General features: G+C 34.1%; 1 protein-coding gene across 3 annotated transcripts in view; it reads left to right on the forward strand.

The window, feature by feature from the left end:
- Positions 1 to 17440, forward strand: part of PTPRQ (protein tyrosine phosphatase receptor type Q) — a 218832-nt gene that overhangs the window by 53571 nt on the left and 147821 nt on the right. For all 3 annotated transcript variants that reach the window (XM_077952472.1, XM_077952473.1, NM_001193766.3), the window contains 2 exon segments: positions 15613 to 15773; positions 16507 to 16652. In XM_077952472.1, coding sequence (XP_077808598.1) covers positions 15613 to 15773; positions 16507 to 16652 — 307 coding nt within the window.

Consider the following 17440-nt stretch of genomic DNA (forward strand, 5'->3'; position numbering starts at 1 on the left):
CATCTTGGCTCACTGCAACCTCTGCCTCCTGGGTTCAAGTGATTCTCCTCCCTCAGGCTCCTGAGTAGCTGGGATTACAGGTGCCCATTACCACACTTAGCTTTTTTCACCAGAGACGGGGTTTCGCCATGTTGGCCAGACTGGTCTTGAACTCCTGACCTCAGGTGATCCTCCTGCCTCAGCTTTCCAAAGTACTGGGATTACAGGCGTGAGCCACTGCATCTGGCTGAATATTTCTCTTTTTTTGAGTGTGTCTTCAAAATGCAGACTGCCTATTATATTTGTTATATTGGGTAACTTTTTTCTTTATCATTAATATTTCTTGACAAAATAACTCATGAGGATTAATGCGTAACCATTTTATATCCATTATTATATGAGTCACACTTAGTTTGTAGATAGTGTGTTCAGAAATCTGTTTTAATCTGTTGCATTTTAAAATGATTTTTCCTTCTGAAGTTTGCTTTGCAAAATAACTTTTATCATCCATCAAGATGGTAAACTAGCATTTTTTCCCCTGCAGTATTGATAAATAACACATACTTTAAAAATGGCACACAGTCCTTAAATTCCTAGGGCAACCACCATTAAATAAATGGATTTCTACTGAAGTGCTGTAAGCTTATTCTTTTAATACGTTTTGAATTGAGGCATGATGTTCTAGTAGAACTTATTTATTTACTGTTTTCTTGAATTCAACTTGGAATTGTTTAGCGCTTTTACTTCTAGATGTGTCAGTAAAATTTAACAGTAGTTTTCTTCTTTCTTTAGGAAACTTCTAAGAGAATATACCCTGTATAGCTAAAAGACTGAGGACTGAAAGTGATGCTTAAAATTCTAACATATACAAATCTTCACTCTGAAATGTTTCTCAATTTTCTTAGTAGTAATTACAAGAGGTAATTCTGAAACAGTCAGTCTGACAAATGTTTATTAAACCCTGTGGGGAGATATATAACATACAGCACCTTAAAACGATTGAAGACTTATTGCAGATAAGATATGTGAAATAATTGAAAAACACTTGCCAAAGAATATGTTAGGAAGTCAAAATAATTCTAATGCAGCTCTTTATTAAATATCACTGGTCAAATAATTCCCCCAGTAACATAAAACTTACCTTTGTAAATGGACTTCTGAATCCTAAAAAGGTATACCTACTCTAGTTTCTTCAAGTTTTCTGAAAGACTTTCACCGTGTTACAAATGACCTCATGGTTACTGCATATAATATAGATCAATAATCAAAATGTGAAGGGGGCCATTTCAGATTTTCTGAAGTTATATCCACTTTGGAGTGAAAGTGGTAAAGATAGATTTGTGAATTAGGAGAGCATCTCAGTGGAGGCAGTGTATGAAGGCAGCAGGAATGACTGTCAAGAGTTTGACAAGTAGCATTATAGACATGGAATACTGAGGCTATGTTGGGAAGATGAAAGAAAGAAATACAGATAGATGGAGTGGTAGAGCACATGAATGCTTTTTGGGGCTTAATAGTGGGATGACCAATGTTCTGACCAATGTTCTCCCTCAGCTGTTTCCTGATAGTCATTTTCTGAATCACTTGGAAGCTTGAGTGCCAAGGTCAAGCCCATGGCCACTCATGCTTTGCAAGTGGATCATAAATTTAGAATTGATTGTCAGTGTTAAAAAAAATGAGTAGATCTCTTGTAAAACTTCAATTTCCTTTGTCCCTTATAAAAATCAGAACACTTTTGCCATATTTCCTGTAGAAAAAATCAGCAGAGTTGAATGGTGACTGTCTTTTATTTGAAGCATTTGCTTAGTTGTTTACCGTGGTTCCCATCACACCCTCTTATTTCATTTTAACTTAAAGAAAATTTTGTAGGTACATAGTAGGTTTATATATTTATGGGGCACAGGAAATACTTTGATACAAGCATGTAACAAGTAATAATAACATCATGGAAAATGGGGTATCCATCCCCTTAAGCATTTGTCCTTCATGTTATAAACAATCTAATTATACTTTTAGTTATTTTATAATGTACAATTAAATTATTATTTATTATAGTCACCCTGTTGCACTATCAAATACTAGGTCATATTCATTCTTTCTATTTTTTTATACCCATTAACCATCCCCACTTTCCCCATCCCTCCTCACTACCCTTCCCAGCTTCTGGTAACCACCCTTCTACTCTCCTATCTCCGTAAGTTCAATTGTTTTGATATTTAGCATCCACAAATAAATGAGCACATATGAAATTTGTCTTTTGTGCCTGACTTATTTCACTTAACACAATGACCATGATGGTATCTCATTCTTTTTTATTGCTGCATAGTATTCCATTGTGTATAGATGTACCACAGTTTCTTTATTGAGTCATCTGTTGATGGGCATTTTGGTTGCTTCCAAATCCTGGCTGTTGTGAAGAGTACTGCAACAAACATGTAAGTGCAGATATCTCTTTCATATACTGATTTCCTTTCTTTTGGCTATATACCCAGCAGTGGGATTGCTAGATTTTACATTAGCTCTATTTTTAGTTTTTTGAGGAACCTCCCAAATGTTCTCCATAGTGATTTTACTAATTTGCATTCCCGTCAACAGTGTACAAGGGTTCCCTTTTCTTCACATTTTCTCCAGCATTTGTTATTGCCTGTCTTTTGGATAAGAGCTATTTTAACTGGGGTAAGATGGTGTCTCACTGTAGTTTTGATTTGCATTTCTCTGATGATCAGTGATGTTGAGCACCTTTTCATATGCCCCCTCGACATCTGTCTGTCGTCTTTTGAGACATGTCTATTCAAATATTTTGTCCATTTTTGATTGGATTATTAGTTTTTTTCCTGTAGAGTTGTTTGAGCTCCTTATACATTCTGGCTATTAATCCCTTGTCAGATTGATAGTTTGCAAATGTTTTCTCCTATTCTTTGGGTTGTCTCTTCTCTTTGTTGGTTGTTTTCTTTGCTGTATAGAAGCTCTTTAACTTGTTGTGATCCCATTTGTCCACTTTTGCTTTGGTTGCCTATGCTTGTGGGGTATTGCTCAAGAAATTTTCACCCAGATCAATATCCTGGAGATTTTGCCCAGTGTTTTCATGCAATAGTTTCATCGTTTGAGGTCTTAGATTTAAGTATTTAATCCATTTTGATTTAATTTCTGTATATGGTGGAAGATGGAGGTCAAGTTTCATTCTTCTGCATATGGATATCCAGTTTTCCCAGCACCATTTATTAAAGAGACTGTCCTTCCTCCAATGTATGTTTTTGGCATCTTTATCGAGAATGACTTCATTGTAGTATGTGAACTTGTTTCTGGGTTCTCTATTCTGTTCCATTGGTCTATGTGTCTGTTTTTATGCCAGTACCATGCTATTTTGGTTACTATAACTCTGTAGTGTAATTTGAAGTCAGACAATGTGATTTCTCCAGTTTTGTTCTCTTTGCTTAGGATAGCTTTGTTATGCTGGGTCTTTCATGGTTCTATATAAAGTTTAGGATATTTTTTCTATTTCTGTGAAAAATGTCTTTGATATTTTGACAGAGATTGCATTGCATCTGTAGATTGCTTTGAGTAGTGTGGATAGGATATTTTAATAATATTGATTCTTCCACCCCATGACATTGAATAGCTTTCCATTTTTTGGTGTCCACTTCACGTTTTTTCATCAATGTTTTATAGTTTTTATTATAGAGAACTTTCACTTCTTGTCACCAAACCTTATTTTAAACCAAACTTTTTAGTCATTTATTTTGCCTGTCTGAATCTTGAGTTATTAACTGTTGAATTAGGCAGTCTTCTCATCAGGTTTTTGAAATGCAGAACACTGAGAGAGATTGTGATTTCTTTGCATGTCAGACTTGGGGAACAAAATGTCTCAGAAAGTGGAAGGAACTGAATCAAGAATAGTGCTATTAACTTAAAAATCTCACAATATAAAAATTTAGAAAAGAGACTTTATTTCTTTTAAAAGATCACAGCCTGCAAGGTGGCCATCTCTCAGACTGGGAAGTGTGCCTCCAGCAAAGACTGCAGATAGGCACTTTGAAGGAGGAGGGATCGGGGTAGGAGCTTTATGCTGAAAGGGTTACCTAAATATACATATTCAAACTGCTACAGAAGGAGCTATGAATATTCAGGAAGGTGGTCCTGATGCATGTGTATTGAACAAACATGTATGTAACAAATGATCCATATTCACTTTGGGGTGGAGATTTCACATTTAAATGTGTTACAATTAGATCCTATACATCAAAGGATGTTTTCAGTACACAAAGTCATTCAAGTGCACAGCCTCTGTAAATTAGCCAGAACCAGTCCATGGTCAGTGGTCTTATCAGGAGAAAGTTACTGAAATCAGTATCTTGTCCAATCAAAGCTGTAATTATGGCTTGTGGAACAGGGGTTCAGTTAGTCTCTGTCTGGTGGTGAGCTACAATTGTTTTAACATTGCTTATCTTGAGGCCAGTGCTTGTTTAACTGCTAGAGAAAAATAAAAACCTATGGCAGTTAGAGCATAGTTTAAGTGTGTGTTTTGGGTGGGGACGGGGTGGGGGGATACATGACTTAACCCTTGCCTGACATGGCCATATGTTGTGTTTATAATTTGGTATCTTACTATCACAAAGCGTGTGTTCTCTCAGCCTCGTGGTCTCTATTTGATATGGTTTGGTTGTGTCCCCACCCAAATCTCATCTCATGTTGAATTGTAGCTCCCATAATTTCCACATGTTGTTGGAGTAACCGGTAGGAGATAATTTAATCCCGGTAGCAGTTTCCCCCATATTTTCTCATGGTCGTGAATAAGTCTCACCAGACCATCCTCTCTTGCCTGCCGCCCTAAGACATGCCTTTTGCCTGCCACCATGATGGTGAGGCTGCCTCAGCCACGTCGAACTGTGAGTCCATTAAACCTCTTTTTCTTTATAAATTACCAGTCTTGGGTATGTCTTTATCAGCAACATGAAAACGGACTATTGCACAATTTTAGCATTAATTTAGGTCAGCTGTTGTGTCTAACAGTAAACGGTGAGGGGTATACTGAGGTGTGCCTGACCTCCCATCCTGTCATGGCCAGAAACTCCATTTTTTTGGGTTCAGTTGGTTGACAGGCTTAGGATTTTATTTTTAGTTTATAGTGTACTAGTTACCATTTTGAGACAAATGTTTCTTACATATTTTTCTTTTTTTCAAAAATACCACAAAGAAAAGACTGTTATTCTCATTTTATAGTTGTGGAAATATTCTTGATGAGATTAAGGACAAAGATAAGGTTACAGAGCTAAGGATGACAGAATCAGAATTCACACCCAGATCTGTGTTACTCTCAAATTGTGCTTTTACCACACCAGTAGGAATATGTGTTATAATTGGCCTTTATTCTAAAAATAAAACAGTGCATTTATAGGATTATAGAAGTCTGAATTTGATAACAGCATGTGTGAAAAATATTTAGGGAGTTTAAGTAAGCTTATTGCATCAACTCATATGGTATATTTCTACCAAAAAATTATTGGCTTAATATTGGTCTGTGTTCATTGATGGACTGTATCTATTATGATAGAATGATAATTACACTGTTTCATGAATCAAACCAGTTGGATTACTGGTTAGTACAGCTTGAATAGACAGAGTAGAGCTTGTTCAGGGAGAAGTGATGAAGATGGTGGAAATCCTCAGAATCAAGGCATATGCGGAACTATTGAAAGAAGGGAACAGGTCAAGATTAATAATAGTCAAGATTTTTTTTAGTTTCAAGTACTGGATTCATCCTAAATTGGCATTAGCAAAAATGGGAAAATATTGATACATATAGCTGAAATGTCCTGATAATGTTATCAGGTGTGGTTAACAGCAAGAAGCTTGGCGTGGTCAACAATGAGATGGCCTTTGTGTCTTGTGTATAATGGCACAGGAGAAAAGTGGGAGTAGATAAAACTGGAGAGGTGGTTAGGCCATATACATTGAGTCTTGAAGCCAATCAATAAGAAGTTTGAATTTTATTGTGAGTGCAATGGAAAGCCCGTGGAATGTTTTCTCCGGGAGTGTGATCATACATCTTTGGGTACATGGTTTAAATAAAATTTTAAAATTCTGTGTAATACTAACAGTCATGTTCTCTCTCTCTCTGTCACTCTCAGGTCTCTCATTGTGTGTGTGTGTGTGTGTGTGCACGCGCGTGCAAGCACGCACACGCACGCGCATGTGGTGCTATTTATAAGAAATCAGTTTAGTTTTCTGTTCTTGCGATAGTTTGCTGAGAATAATGGTTTCCAGCTGCATCCATGTCCCTACAAAGGACATGAACTCATCCTTTTTTATGGCTGCATAGTATTCCATGGTGTATATGTGGCACATTTTCTTAATCCAGTCTGTCACTGATGGACATTTGGGTTGATTCCAAGTCTTTGCTATTGTGAATAGTACCGCAATAAACATGCGTGTGCATATGTCTTTATAGCAGCATGATTTATAATCCTTTGGGTATATACCCAGTAATGGGATGGCTGGGTCATATGGTACTTCTTAGTTCTAGATCCTTGAGGAATCGCCATACTGTTTTCCATAATGGTTGAACTAGTTTACAATCCCACCAACAGTGTAAAAGTGTTCCTATTTCTCCACATCCTCTCCAGCACCTGTTGTTTCCTGACTTTTTAATGATTGCCATTCTAACTGGTGTGAGATGGTATCTCATTGTGGTTTTGATTTGCATTTCTAACAGAAAACCAAACACCGCATGTTCTCACTCATAGGTGGGAACTGAACAATGAGATCACTTGGACTCGGGAAGGGGAACATCACACACTGGAGCCTATCATGGGGAAGGGGAGGGGAGAGGGATTGCATTGGGAGTTATACCTGATGTGAATGACGAGTTGATGGGTGCAGCACACCAACATGGCACAAGTATACATATGTAACAAACCTGCACGTTATGCACATGTACCCTAGAACTTAAAGTATAATAATAAAAAAAAAGAAATCAGTTTATTACTGAATTGCCTTAGTTCTCCCTTCTTAAATAATGTGGATACTATAAAGAAAACAATGGGAGTATACTAGTGGTTATTATTATAATACATACTTGACCTACTGAAAAGCTCAGTTCCCTTTCTATAATTCCCATAACATTTCTATTTTCTTGTTTAATAAGGGTCTTCTTGCGAGTTGGTAAGGTCTAGTGTAGGGACTGTACTTTATTACAAGTCATTAGCTCAGTGCCTTGCATATAGTAAGTATTCTAAACAGTTTTTAAAAGAGAACATGAACAATCTAGAGAAGAAACCACATGTACGTATTTCAGCATGTTTGAGGTCAATTTTAATTTAACCTCTCTAATGCTCTGGATTTCCACAGTTCTATGCCCCATCCTATCTGTGCCTTCTCTGGTATATGGATCTCCACATAAAAATCAAAATCTATGGAGACAGGGTATGAACTGGAACCCAGAATTGGCCATCTCAGAGAAGCAGGTGTTTACAGAAAGGAACACTGCAGAGAGACTAGATTCGGGAGCTAAATCTTTGGTTGGAGGAAACTAAGTTAGAGAACTAGTTCCGTATATTGGAATTCCAGAAACTTTCAGAAGAGTCGGTTGGACATATTAGTCCAAAGACTATTAGTGTGGTTTTTGTATGGTGAATAGAATTATGTGGGTATAGAATTGGAAAGTGATAAGAATTTCCACAAAAAAATATATATAGTAAGGTGAAGGTGATTTCACAGACAATTAAGATCAAATGTATAATATATATGGCTTTCTGTAGCTTCTGCTTGATCAAAGGCCAGAATAGCAAATTTAAAGGTTTACCCATCCTTCAAGTCTCCCATAAGCAACACTTTCCACAGCTTTTTAGAGTAACTGAAGAACAGACAATTTGAAATTATGTTCTTTGGGGAGAGCCAAGAGTAGCAATATTCTAAATTTTAGTAAGACAAGTACCATGTGTTTAAAATTTTTTAATTTTTATTTTTATTATACTTTATGTTCTAGGGTACATGTGCACAATATGCAGGTTTGTTACATATGTATACATGTGCCATGTTGGTGTGCTGCACCCATTAACTCGTCATTTACATTAGGTATATCTTCTAATGCTATCCCTCCCCACTCCCCCCACCCCACGACACGGCCCGCTGTGTGATGTTCCCCTTCCTGTGTCCAAGTGTTCTCATTGTTCAATTCCCACCTATGAGTGAGAACATGCGGTGTTTGGTTTTTTGTCCTTACGATAGTTTGCTGAGAATGATGGCTTCCAGCTTCATCCATGTCCCTACAAAGGACATTAACTCATCTATTTTTATGGCTGCATAGTATTCCATCGTGTATATCTGCCACATTTAAAGCAGGGGCTAACGTTAATACTATTTGGTTAAATTTAAGAGTCCTAACCAGAGCTTTGTCTAAGAAATGAAAAGTAATGAGTTTTTATTTTTTTAAAGCCTTATTATGAGAAATTAATGTGGTGATCAGGTATTTTAAACTATTGAAGAAATAAATGAAAGAAAATGTCTTTAATAACGTGGAAGGGCACTGATTTACTGAAAAAAAAATATTTAAGTAATTTTTCCAACCTTTAGAGCTTTAGGATTATAAATTAAAAGCCTCTACTAAGAGGCAATCTACCACTGATTATATTTTAAAGCTTGCTATACATTAAGCACTTTGCATCACCTTAGCTTTTTCAAAAAATCATTTTTGTTTCTACAACACTTGGCAAACTTTCAGTAAAAAGGCCATCTTCTTATTTCTTGACCAAATGTATTAAAAGACACTTTCGTTTATAAAATTAATTTTATGATTATATTTATAGAACTCATAACTTTTTAAAATTTCCAGTAGAAAAATGTTTTGAAAAATATTTATACTCTGTAAACCCTATCAAGTAATTGTTAACCTTGTATTCATTTGAACACAATTTAATTTAGGTCAAAGTTATTTAATTCATTATTATACTATACTGTTATTGTTCACAAAAATTGACTGTTTTCTAAATAAAAATTGTGTTCTAATATTTAATTCATGATGCTTTAAAGTATTAAATATTATGCTTTGCTCTCCCTTTGTAGAAACTTGATAAGTTCTCAAGCAGACAGGGAAGAAAACATGAATAATTATTCCCATATTATAATTAATAATCATATATAATTCATAAATTCCATACTTACAGAAACTAAATTAAAAATTTACAACAGAGAAAAGCAAAACTAATAAGTAATTTAAAATATAGAGTTAAAAAAGAAATGGGGAGATGATCTAGATAAAGAAGAAAAAGCACATTTAATGTAATGTTAGGAATGAAAAAGGAGACATAACTACAGATAACTTAAAAATTAAGAGATATCTTTAATTTCAGCCCTTTGGGTGGCCAAGGTGGGCAGATGGCTTGATCCCAGGAGTTTGAGACCAGCCTGGGCACCATAACTACAGATACCTAAAAATTAAGAAATATCTGTCATCCCAGCACTTTGAGAGGCCAAGGTGGGCAGATGACTTGAACCCAGGAGTTTGAGACCAGCCTGGGCACCATGGTGAGACCCCATCTCTAGAAAAAATAACCAGGTGTGGTAACATATGCCTGTAGTCCCAGCTATTCAGGAGGCTGAGATGGGAGGATCACCTGAGCCTGGGGTTGGGGCCATCGACGCTGAAGTGAGCTGTGATCGCACCACCGCACTCCAGCCTGGGTCACAGAGTGAGACCCTGTCTCAAAAATAAATAAATAAATAAATAAGTGGACATTTAAAATAACCTTATGACGATAAATTTCAAACGGATGAAATCATAAACTTCTGGTAAGATATAACTTATACACTTTGTAAAAGAAAATGAAAAAATCTGAATAGTTTATAAGCTTTAAAGGAGAGAAATGGGTAGTTAATAATTGTGTATTCCTCCAATAGCCCATTTTCTGAAGTATTTTACTCAAATTCTGGAGCCCTAACGGGATGATAACTATGTGGCTATAAACCCATTGAAGCCAGAGGTTGTGTCTTTGTCACCTTCATATTTCCATCACAAAGTATAATAACTTATATTTTAGGCCCTCAATAAATATTTGTTGAAGTAATGAAAGAAAGAAGTCTTTCATTACTTTAATGTAAGTCTACATTTAAAAGTCTTTTTTTTTTTTTTTTTCTAATCTCACTAACCTTTGAGCACCCCTGGGAAGTCATTTTACATATTTTTGATCAGTTTCCTCTCCTGTTGTCCTTGGAAATTTTCTCAAATCATCTCTATTTTCAAGCCCTTTACTAAATCTCACTCACCTCATTCAAAGCAGACAAACCCAGCTTCCATTCTAAACTTAAAATTGAGGTGACTATCTCAAAAATTTGACTACTTCAAATTCCTGCTTCCAGAATCCATCAACTCACTTACATCCATTCTCAGAATATGAAATCTCTCTTTCAGTTCAAGTGCAATCCTTCCTCCTGCCTTCTGGATCCTAATTCCTTGTGTCTGCTCTAAAGCTATCTATGGATTATTAGTGTATGATTCCTCAGCTTCAAACTCATTCTCTTCAGTAGCTTTTTCCTTTAATCTTTTAAACGTATCTTTCCTACCAAACGCAAACAAGGAAAACAAAGCCAAACCAAACCAAACCAAGTTAGCCAGTCAACCAAATGATGACAATAAGAACAATAACAACAAATGAATACCTACTTTGACTCAGACTGTCTCTGAGATGCTGGAACAGCTTTAGTAATGTGTAACTGTTTATGCCTTGCTAGTTTGGGGTTATTTAATACACAATCACTAACCCACTGATGCTATCAAGTTGTGTAGAGTAATTATGCTAAAGTACAACATACAAGAGTAGTTTCCTTATATAATGGGAAAATTAATGAACATCACTGCTTCATATGAGGAAAAAAATAATCTAATAGTCAAGTGAGTGAGTGCTCACATTTCATTTCAGGGAGTTATATTTAGTGAGTGAAGGGATTAATCTAGGACATTTAAATAATAACTGATTAAAGTTTTGAAAATAAATTCACAAAAATGAACAGGGATGGATGTATCATATGATAGATTATGCACGGAACAAAATATCAAATGATAAAGATTAAAATTAAAACTATGACTTTTCAAAGGGTCTCAAACCTTGGCTAGAGAACCATACATATTCATACTTATGGAAACAGAGAAATTTATTTACTGTAGTTTGGGTATTCAGGATTTCTTCATAGACAATCATTGCCTAGCATGGACTTGGTGTTGTAAGAGATAAACAAAGAAACTGGTAAAGCAAAGAAATTGCTCTTTTGATCTAGAATTTCTTTTATGCCCTAGATGTCAAAATGTGGTATGTCTTTTGAGAAAAAATTGTAAATTAATTAGGAAATAACTTCATCTTAGAGACTATTTATCCCAGTTGAAGACTTGTTGGTGTTACTCATGAGTAAAGACAGAACAACTACAGCTTACACTTTTACAGAATAATTTCAAAGTAATTAAATTTTTTTTCATTTCCTAAATTTGAAAAAGCTTGAAACCTATTCAAAATTAGGCTTAGAGTTAAATAAGTAAAATCTTTTTACTGAGGACTTCCCTCAGGTTTCATCTCAGTTTGAAAATAGTCACTGGTTGAGAGATTTGGCCAGTGTTGAAAGGTAATATATTTTAGATAACAACTATTGTGTAACATTTATATGCCCTCCCTTTGTACACAGTTTATGACTTTGGATATGTAAGAGTTAGACCTGCTTTGTCCTGTAGGCCTCCTCTCTTCTTCTCCCACCTCCCTCAACTCCCTATCCTACTCTCAAACTTTACAAACTAGCTTTCTAGTGAACAATTTCCTGGATCTTTGGGGCCATGCCTTATTCTCTTTTTTTTATACTTTGGTCACAACTAAGTTATTTGCTCATTGCTTTCTTTGTTCTTTACTTTTAGCTACTAAGGGAAAAAAGTTTATTGTCCTTGTCCTTAAGGAAGTCATACTGTTATTAGCAAATTGTTTTAGAATTATTTACTGCTTTATCTCTCTATTTTGAGGATAGGGGCTGTATGTTACTCATATTGATGCCTAAAGTAGTGCCTGACACAAAGTAGATGCTAATTACATTTTGTTGGATTTTGTTGAATATTGATTTTGTACATATCATCTCTAAATTCACAAGGTGTGAAAGTTAACTTTGCTTGCGCTGTCTAATAAATGGTGTCTAAAGAGCTCAGACTAATAATGTTTTTCATTTTAAAGACTAAAATAAAATATTAAAAACCCATAGATAAGTTTTTTTTTTGATTGTTTGTTTTAATGGATCACAAATGACCAACAAACATGTAAGAAGACATTCTGTCTCACTCACAGCCAGGAATGGCTAACTAAAATCTACCTAAAAATCTACTAAAATCTAACTATATTAATAATATCCAGAGATTTATGTGAGTTTGCCAAAATGGGTATTCTCACACATTGTTAGTATGATTCTAAATAATTATAATTATTATACCTTAAAATTTGATACAGTAATCATTTTGGAGTAGTAATCTTAAAATTTTAAAAATCATTCAAACCATTTGACTCACAAAACACACAATTTGTATACTGGTGTAGTGTTGCATGCATGTAGTCCCAGCTACTCTGAAGGAAGGCTGAGGTGGTAGGATGCTGTGGGCCCAGGATTCAAGTCCAGCCTGGGCAACATAACAAGACCTTGTCTCTAAAAAAAAAAAATTAAATTAAAAAAGTTAAAAAAATTTAAATTAAAAAAAGTTTAAAAAGAATCACACAATTTTATAGGTAGAAATAAAAGTACTATTATGAAAAGATACTTCTTTAAGGATAACTACAGCATCGTTGCTACTAATAGCTAAAGAAATAAAAAAAGAGAAAAAGCCTAAAAGTTAATTCATAGAATGGCTAAACAACTATGATATATCCAAATTATGCAACTACAAAAACATTATGATATAGATCATTGGTGTTAACACAATAAGAGAAAAAATCAAGATATAGAACATATACTTTTATAAATGTAAATAAAACATTATAATGGAACACATAATAATTCTAATATAATATTTTTAAGCTAATAAGAATAAAACAGATGTTAAAACTAAGCCAGCTAAAAGCAAGAGTAACAACTTATAGCAGTGTCAAAGATGAATTTCCTACACACGGTTCGTTCAAAGGGAGTGAACCCTTTGAGCTTCTGGACTGCTCAGAAGACTGCTTCTCTGAGATCAGAGAGCTCACACCTCAGCACAGAGATTTATATGTTATCTCCAATTCGGTAACAGCTACTAGGAAAATGGAGTTCGAGCCTTGGTGATAGTTCACTTCTGTCTCCTTTCTCTTTCTTTTAGTTATCAGTTTTATAGCAAATAATCTCTTACATATTTGATCTATTCTGAATTGTTTTAACTAATATGCTACCATATTTTTCTAACTTATTTATTAAAATATCAGCCACAATTCTAAACTACAAAAGAAAAATAAACAAACCTCAAGCAGACGAGACATCTGAAAAATTTTTGTTAGCTTAATTTTGTCCCTTGGGAGTAAACCAGGCTAGATGTTGAAACTATATATATGCAAACTGAAGTGAACTATTATGTTTTGATTAACATCATTTATAACAACTAGCTTCTTTTTATTAAAATATCTATTTGAGATAAAATTTATTTTTGATATCCATTTCCAGGTAATTGCCTTGATTCTGCATTATCTATGGAACATAAATTGAGTTTTTTACAGTTGGTAGATACTTATGTACAAGATTTTGCTGTGAATATCAGGGCAAGGTAGCAGAAAACATTGAAATACATTAATGAAAATAATTTTTTAAATTGATATAATGCAATTAGATTACTTTAGCTAATAGCATAGCTTTATTTTATTTTATTTTATTTTATTATTTATTTTTTAAGACACAGTCTTGCTCTGTTGCTCAGGCTGGAGTGCAGTGGCACGATATCTGCTCACTTCAGCCTGCGCCTCCTGGGCTCAAGCAATTCTCGTGCCTCAGCCTCCTGAAAGCTGGGACCACAGATGTGCACACCATGTAGGGCTAATTTTTGTATTTTTAGTGGAGACAGGGTTTTGTCATGTTGCCCAGGCTGGCCTCAAATTCCTGGTCTCAAGTGATCCAACCGCCTTGGCTTCCCAAAGTGCCGGCATTACAGGTGTGAGCCACCACGCTCGTCCTAATTGCATAGTTTTAGACATCCATATTGGATTAGCTCTTCTGTAGTGTCCTGATGACCTGTGACCAGTGGTAAGAGTATGGAATTGGGTAGTTTCTATGACAAGGAATCTTTTCTGGCGGCTAATAGCCACAGTATCAAGAGTTTTTAAAACCACTCTCCTCTGGTCTCAATGGAGTCAAAGAAAGCTCTCCTGACTGCTTCTGAAAAAGGATGTCAAATGAAACTGTTTCAAATTGCTGAATAGCCTGGCTAATCCTGCCTGTCTCCAATCACAGGCTCTGAATCCATATTTTTCTCACCGTGGTAAGCTTTCCAACTATTTTTCAGATAACAAAACTTATATTTGGAATAATTTTGTGCTTCTGTGGTAGTAAAACCATGACTGAAATGTATCTCTGTGGAAACCCTTAATTCACTTAAAATCTATTATTCCTCCTAATGATTCAAGGCTTCAAATATTTCAATGGTAAAGAAAGAACATTTTCTATTCAGAGGGAATATTCATTTACTTCTTCAGTGCTTTGTGTGTCTCAAGAAGAAAAATATGAGATTACATGAGACACATACTTTTTCAGTGTTACTGATCATATTCCCTTATCTAAATTCTTTAATAACTAACTTTATTATATAAATCTTAAAACAACGCACATTTTTCAGCACCAGTATACACATATTCATTTTTTGGTTTTAGATATTAATCTATACCCAATTCAGACTGTGGAAACTGAACTAACATGACTGAAATAAAATAGTGTTATATTTTGTTCTTTAGACTCTTTTTTCCCCTCCTGAGATTTTGATATGTGCTTGGAGAGTTTTGAGTCAATATTTATTTGATTTGTTTTCTTTTCTGGAGTGATATTTTAAATACTTTAAAGATTTTGATTGAGTGAGAGGTGTGAGCTATATTTTCTTCTTTCCTGTATGATATACATACATTGTTTTCAATCTCATTTCTATTAAGTAATTATAGGAGAGCCCACAACATTGTTATTTTACATGTCACCATTTAGATATTTGTTATTTATTTATTTGTGTTGGCCTGAAGTAAATGTCACTTTTGTACAATATTTGAAAGATAGATTTATTTTATAAATTAATAGTTTAAGATTTTGCCAGCATTTGAAATTAACAAATATTTGGACAACGAAAACATCAGTATGAAAGGGAATACTGTAATTACTTTAGTACATAGTATTCCTGAATATCCATTAAAATTGATCCAAGCAAACTCTAATTATGAACATCATATTAACATTTGATCTAATTACTGAATATAATTAAAAGCAAAATAAGCTGATTTACTAAAGTATTCTGAAATTGACTGTTTTCAGTATTTCAGGATAACCAACATCTTTATTCTATTAATCTAGATGAATAAATTTCCATATATTAATGTTGTTTACTTTTAATGTTAGTGTGCTCAAAAAGTATATGTTAACTTTTAAAATTCAATTATACAGATAATATTCTTTTTATCTCAGGAATAGATCATCATTAAAAACTATTAATGTCACTGAAACATCATTGGAGTTGTCGGATTTGGATTATAATGTTGAATACAGTGCCTATGTAACAGCTAGCACCAGATTTGGTGATGGGAAAACAAGAAGCAATATCATTAGCTTTCAAACACCAGAGGGAGGTGAGTTAAGGATGTATGCCAATTAAAAGAATGTTCTTTTTCTTTTTAAAAAAATATCCTGCTCAGAAAAAAATTCAAATATTAAAATGTATGATGAAGCCTAATATTCATTATCAATTGGATGAAAAATTGTATTTTGATCACTTTTTAGCTGTGTGATGTTAGGAAAATTAATCTCTGTGTGCCTCAATTTCCCATTGGTAATGTGGAAACAGTATCATTCTACTTCACAGGGTTCTTATGGAGATTACATAAGTTTTTATGTTTAAAAGCCCTTAGCACAGAACTTACTTGACAAATAGAATTTTATGTGTTTATTAAATGAAACAACATAAAATGCATGAATCATTTGTCTATGACTTTTATTATTCAATATACAAATTTTAAGTTATATTAGAATTTCAAATTATGTACTCTGTATTGGAAACCTGTTGTAACAGTTTTCTCATATCCAGAGCAGTGGACAGGTTTTCGAAAGAGGATAGTATTTTATGAGTAAGAAATCCATCTGTCTTCAGCTTGAATACGCCTATAATAAAGTATTAGAAGGGTGACCCAATGCGTTTTTTTGGATTTCATTTCTGACATCTAAATAGATGTTATTTCTAATTCAAGCTTTTTTGAAAAACAATTTTTACCACTTTAATTTATAAACTATAGGTAAAATTCAGGCCATTTCAGACATTACTTGTAGCCACAAATACAGTAATTTGTTCAATTATTTGTTTTATAGCACCAAGTGATCCTCCCAAAGATGTTTATTATGTAAACCTCAGTTCTTCATCAATAATTCTTTTCTGGACACCTCCTTCAAAACCTAATGGGATTATACAATATTACTCTGTTTATTACAGAAATACTTCAGGTACTTTTATACAGGTAAGAACTGAATTTTCCCCTAGTTCTTTATTAACATCCTTAAGTTTTATTAATAATATAGACTTGTCACAGTGAAAGAAATTGTTCACCTTACATTGATAATTATGCACAGATGTATTTTATAAAACTCCCATTGACATAAAAAATGTGCTATAGAAAATGTCAGATACATTTAATCTCTCTTTACACACACACACACACACACACACAGACACACACTTCTATATAAGCTTCACATGTATTACCGACAGTGAATCTGCCACCTACTTAAAATTCTGTTTATAAAGATGGCCCTCAATTACACTTCCTCCAACAAGTGTTCTCTAAAGTGCTGATGGTATCATTTATCCTCAAAGTTATTTATTAGCTAAGTTTTTTTCATTTGTTGGTATACGATATAAATAGTTTTAGTGTTTGAATGTGTTTGTGTGTTTTTCTTTAATTTAAAAAAATGTTTTTGATTGTTAGCAGGAAGGGTTATTATAAAAATAGTGTAATAGTAGTTATTGTTTAATATCAGATGTAATGAAGACCACTCAGAATGTGGTTATTTGTCATAGATAAGGTTCTAGGCTTGCACAGTTTGTAGATGAGCACTCTCTAGGATGTGAATGATGATGGCTATGAAAATAGCTAAAATGCCTTTACTTTGAAGAAATATTTCCAGTTTTCAGCAGGATTATGTTATTTCTCCAAATTAGGTGTTTCACAGAACTTTAATATATAAAAAGGATAACTGGAGTGATTATGATTGAATCAAAGATGCAGAGAGCTGGAATATAATTTGA

Source organism: Macaca mulatta, chromosome 11, assembly GCF_049350105.2.
Source record: "Macaca mulatta isolate MMU2019108-1 chromosome 11, T2T-MMU8v2.0, whole genome shotgun sequence".
NCBI lineage: Eukaryota > Metazoa > Chordata > Mammalia > Primates > Cercopithecidae > Macaca > Macaca mulatta.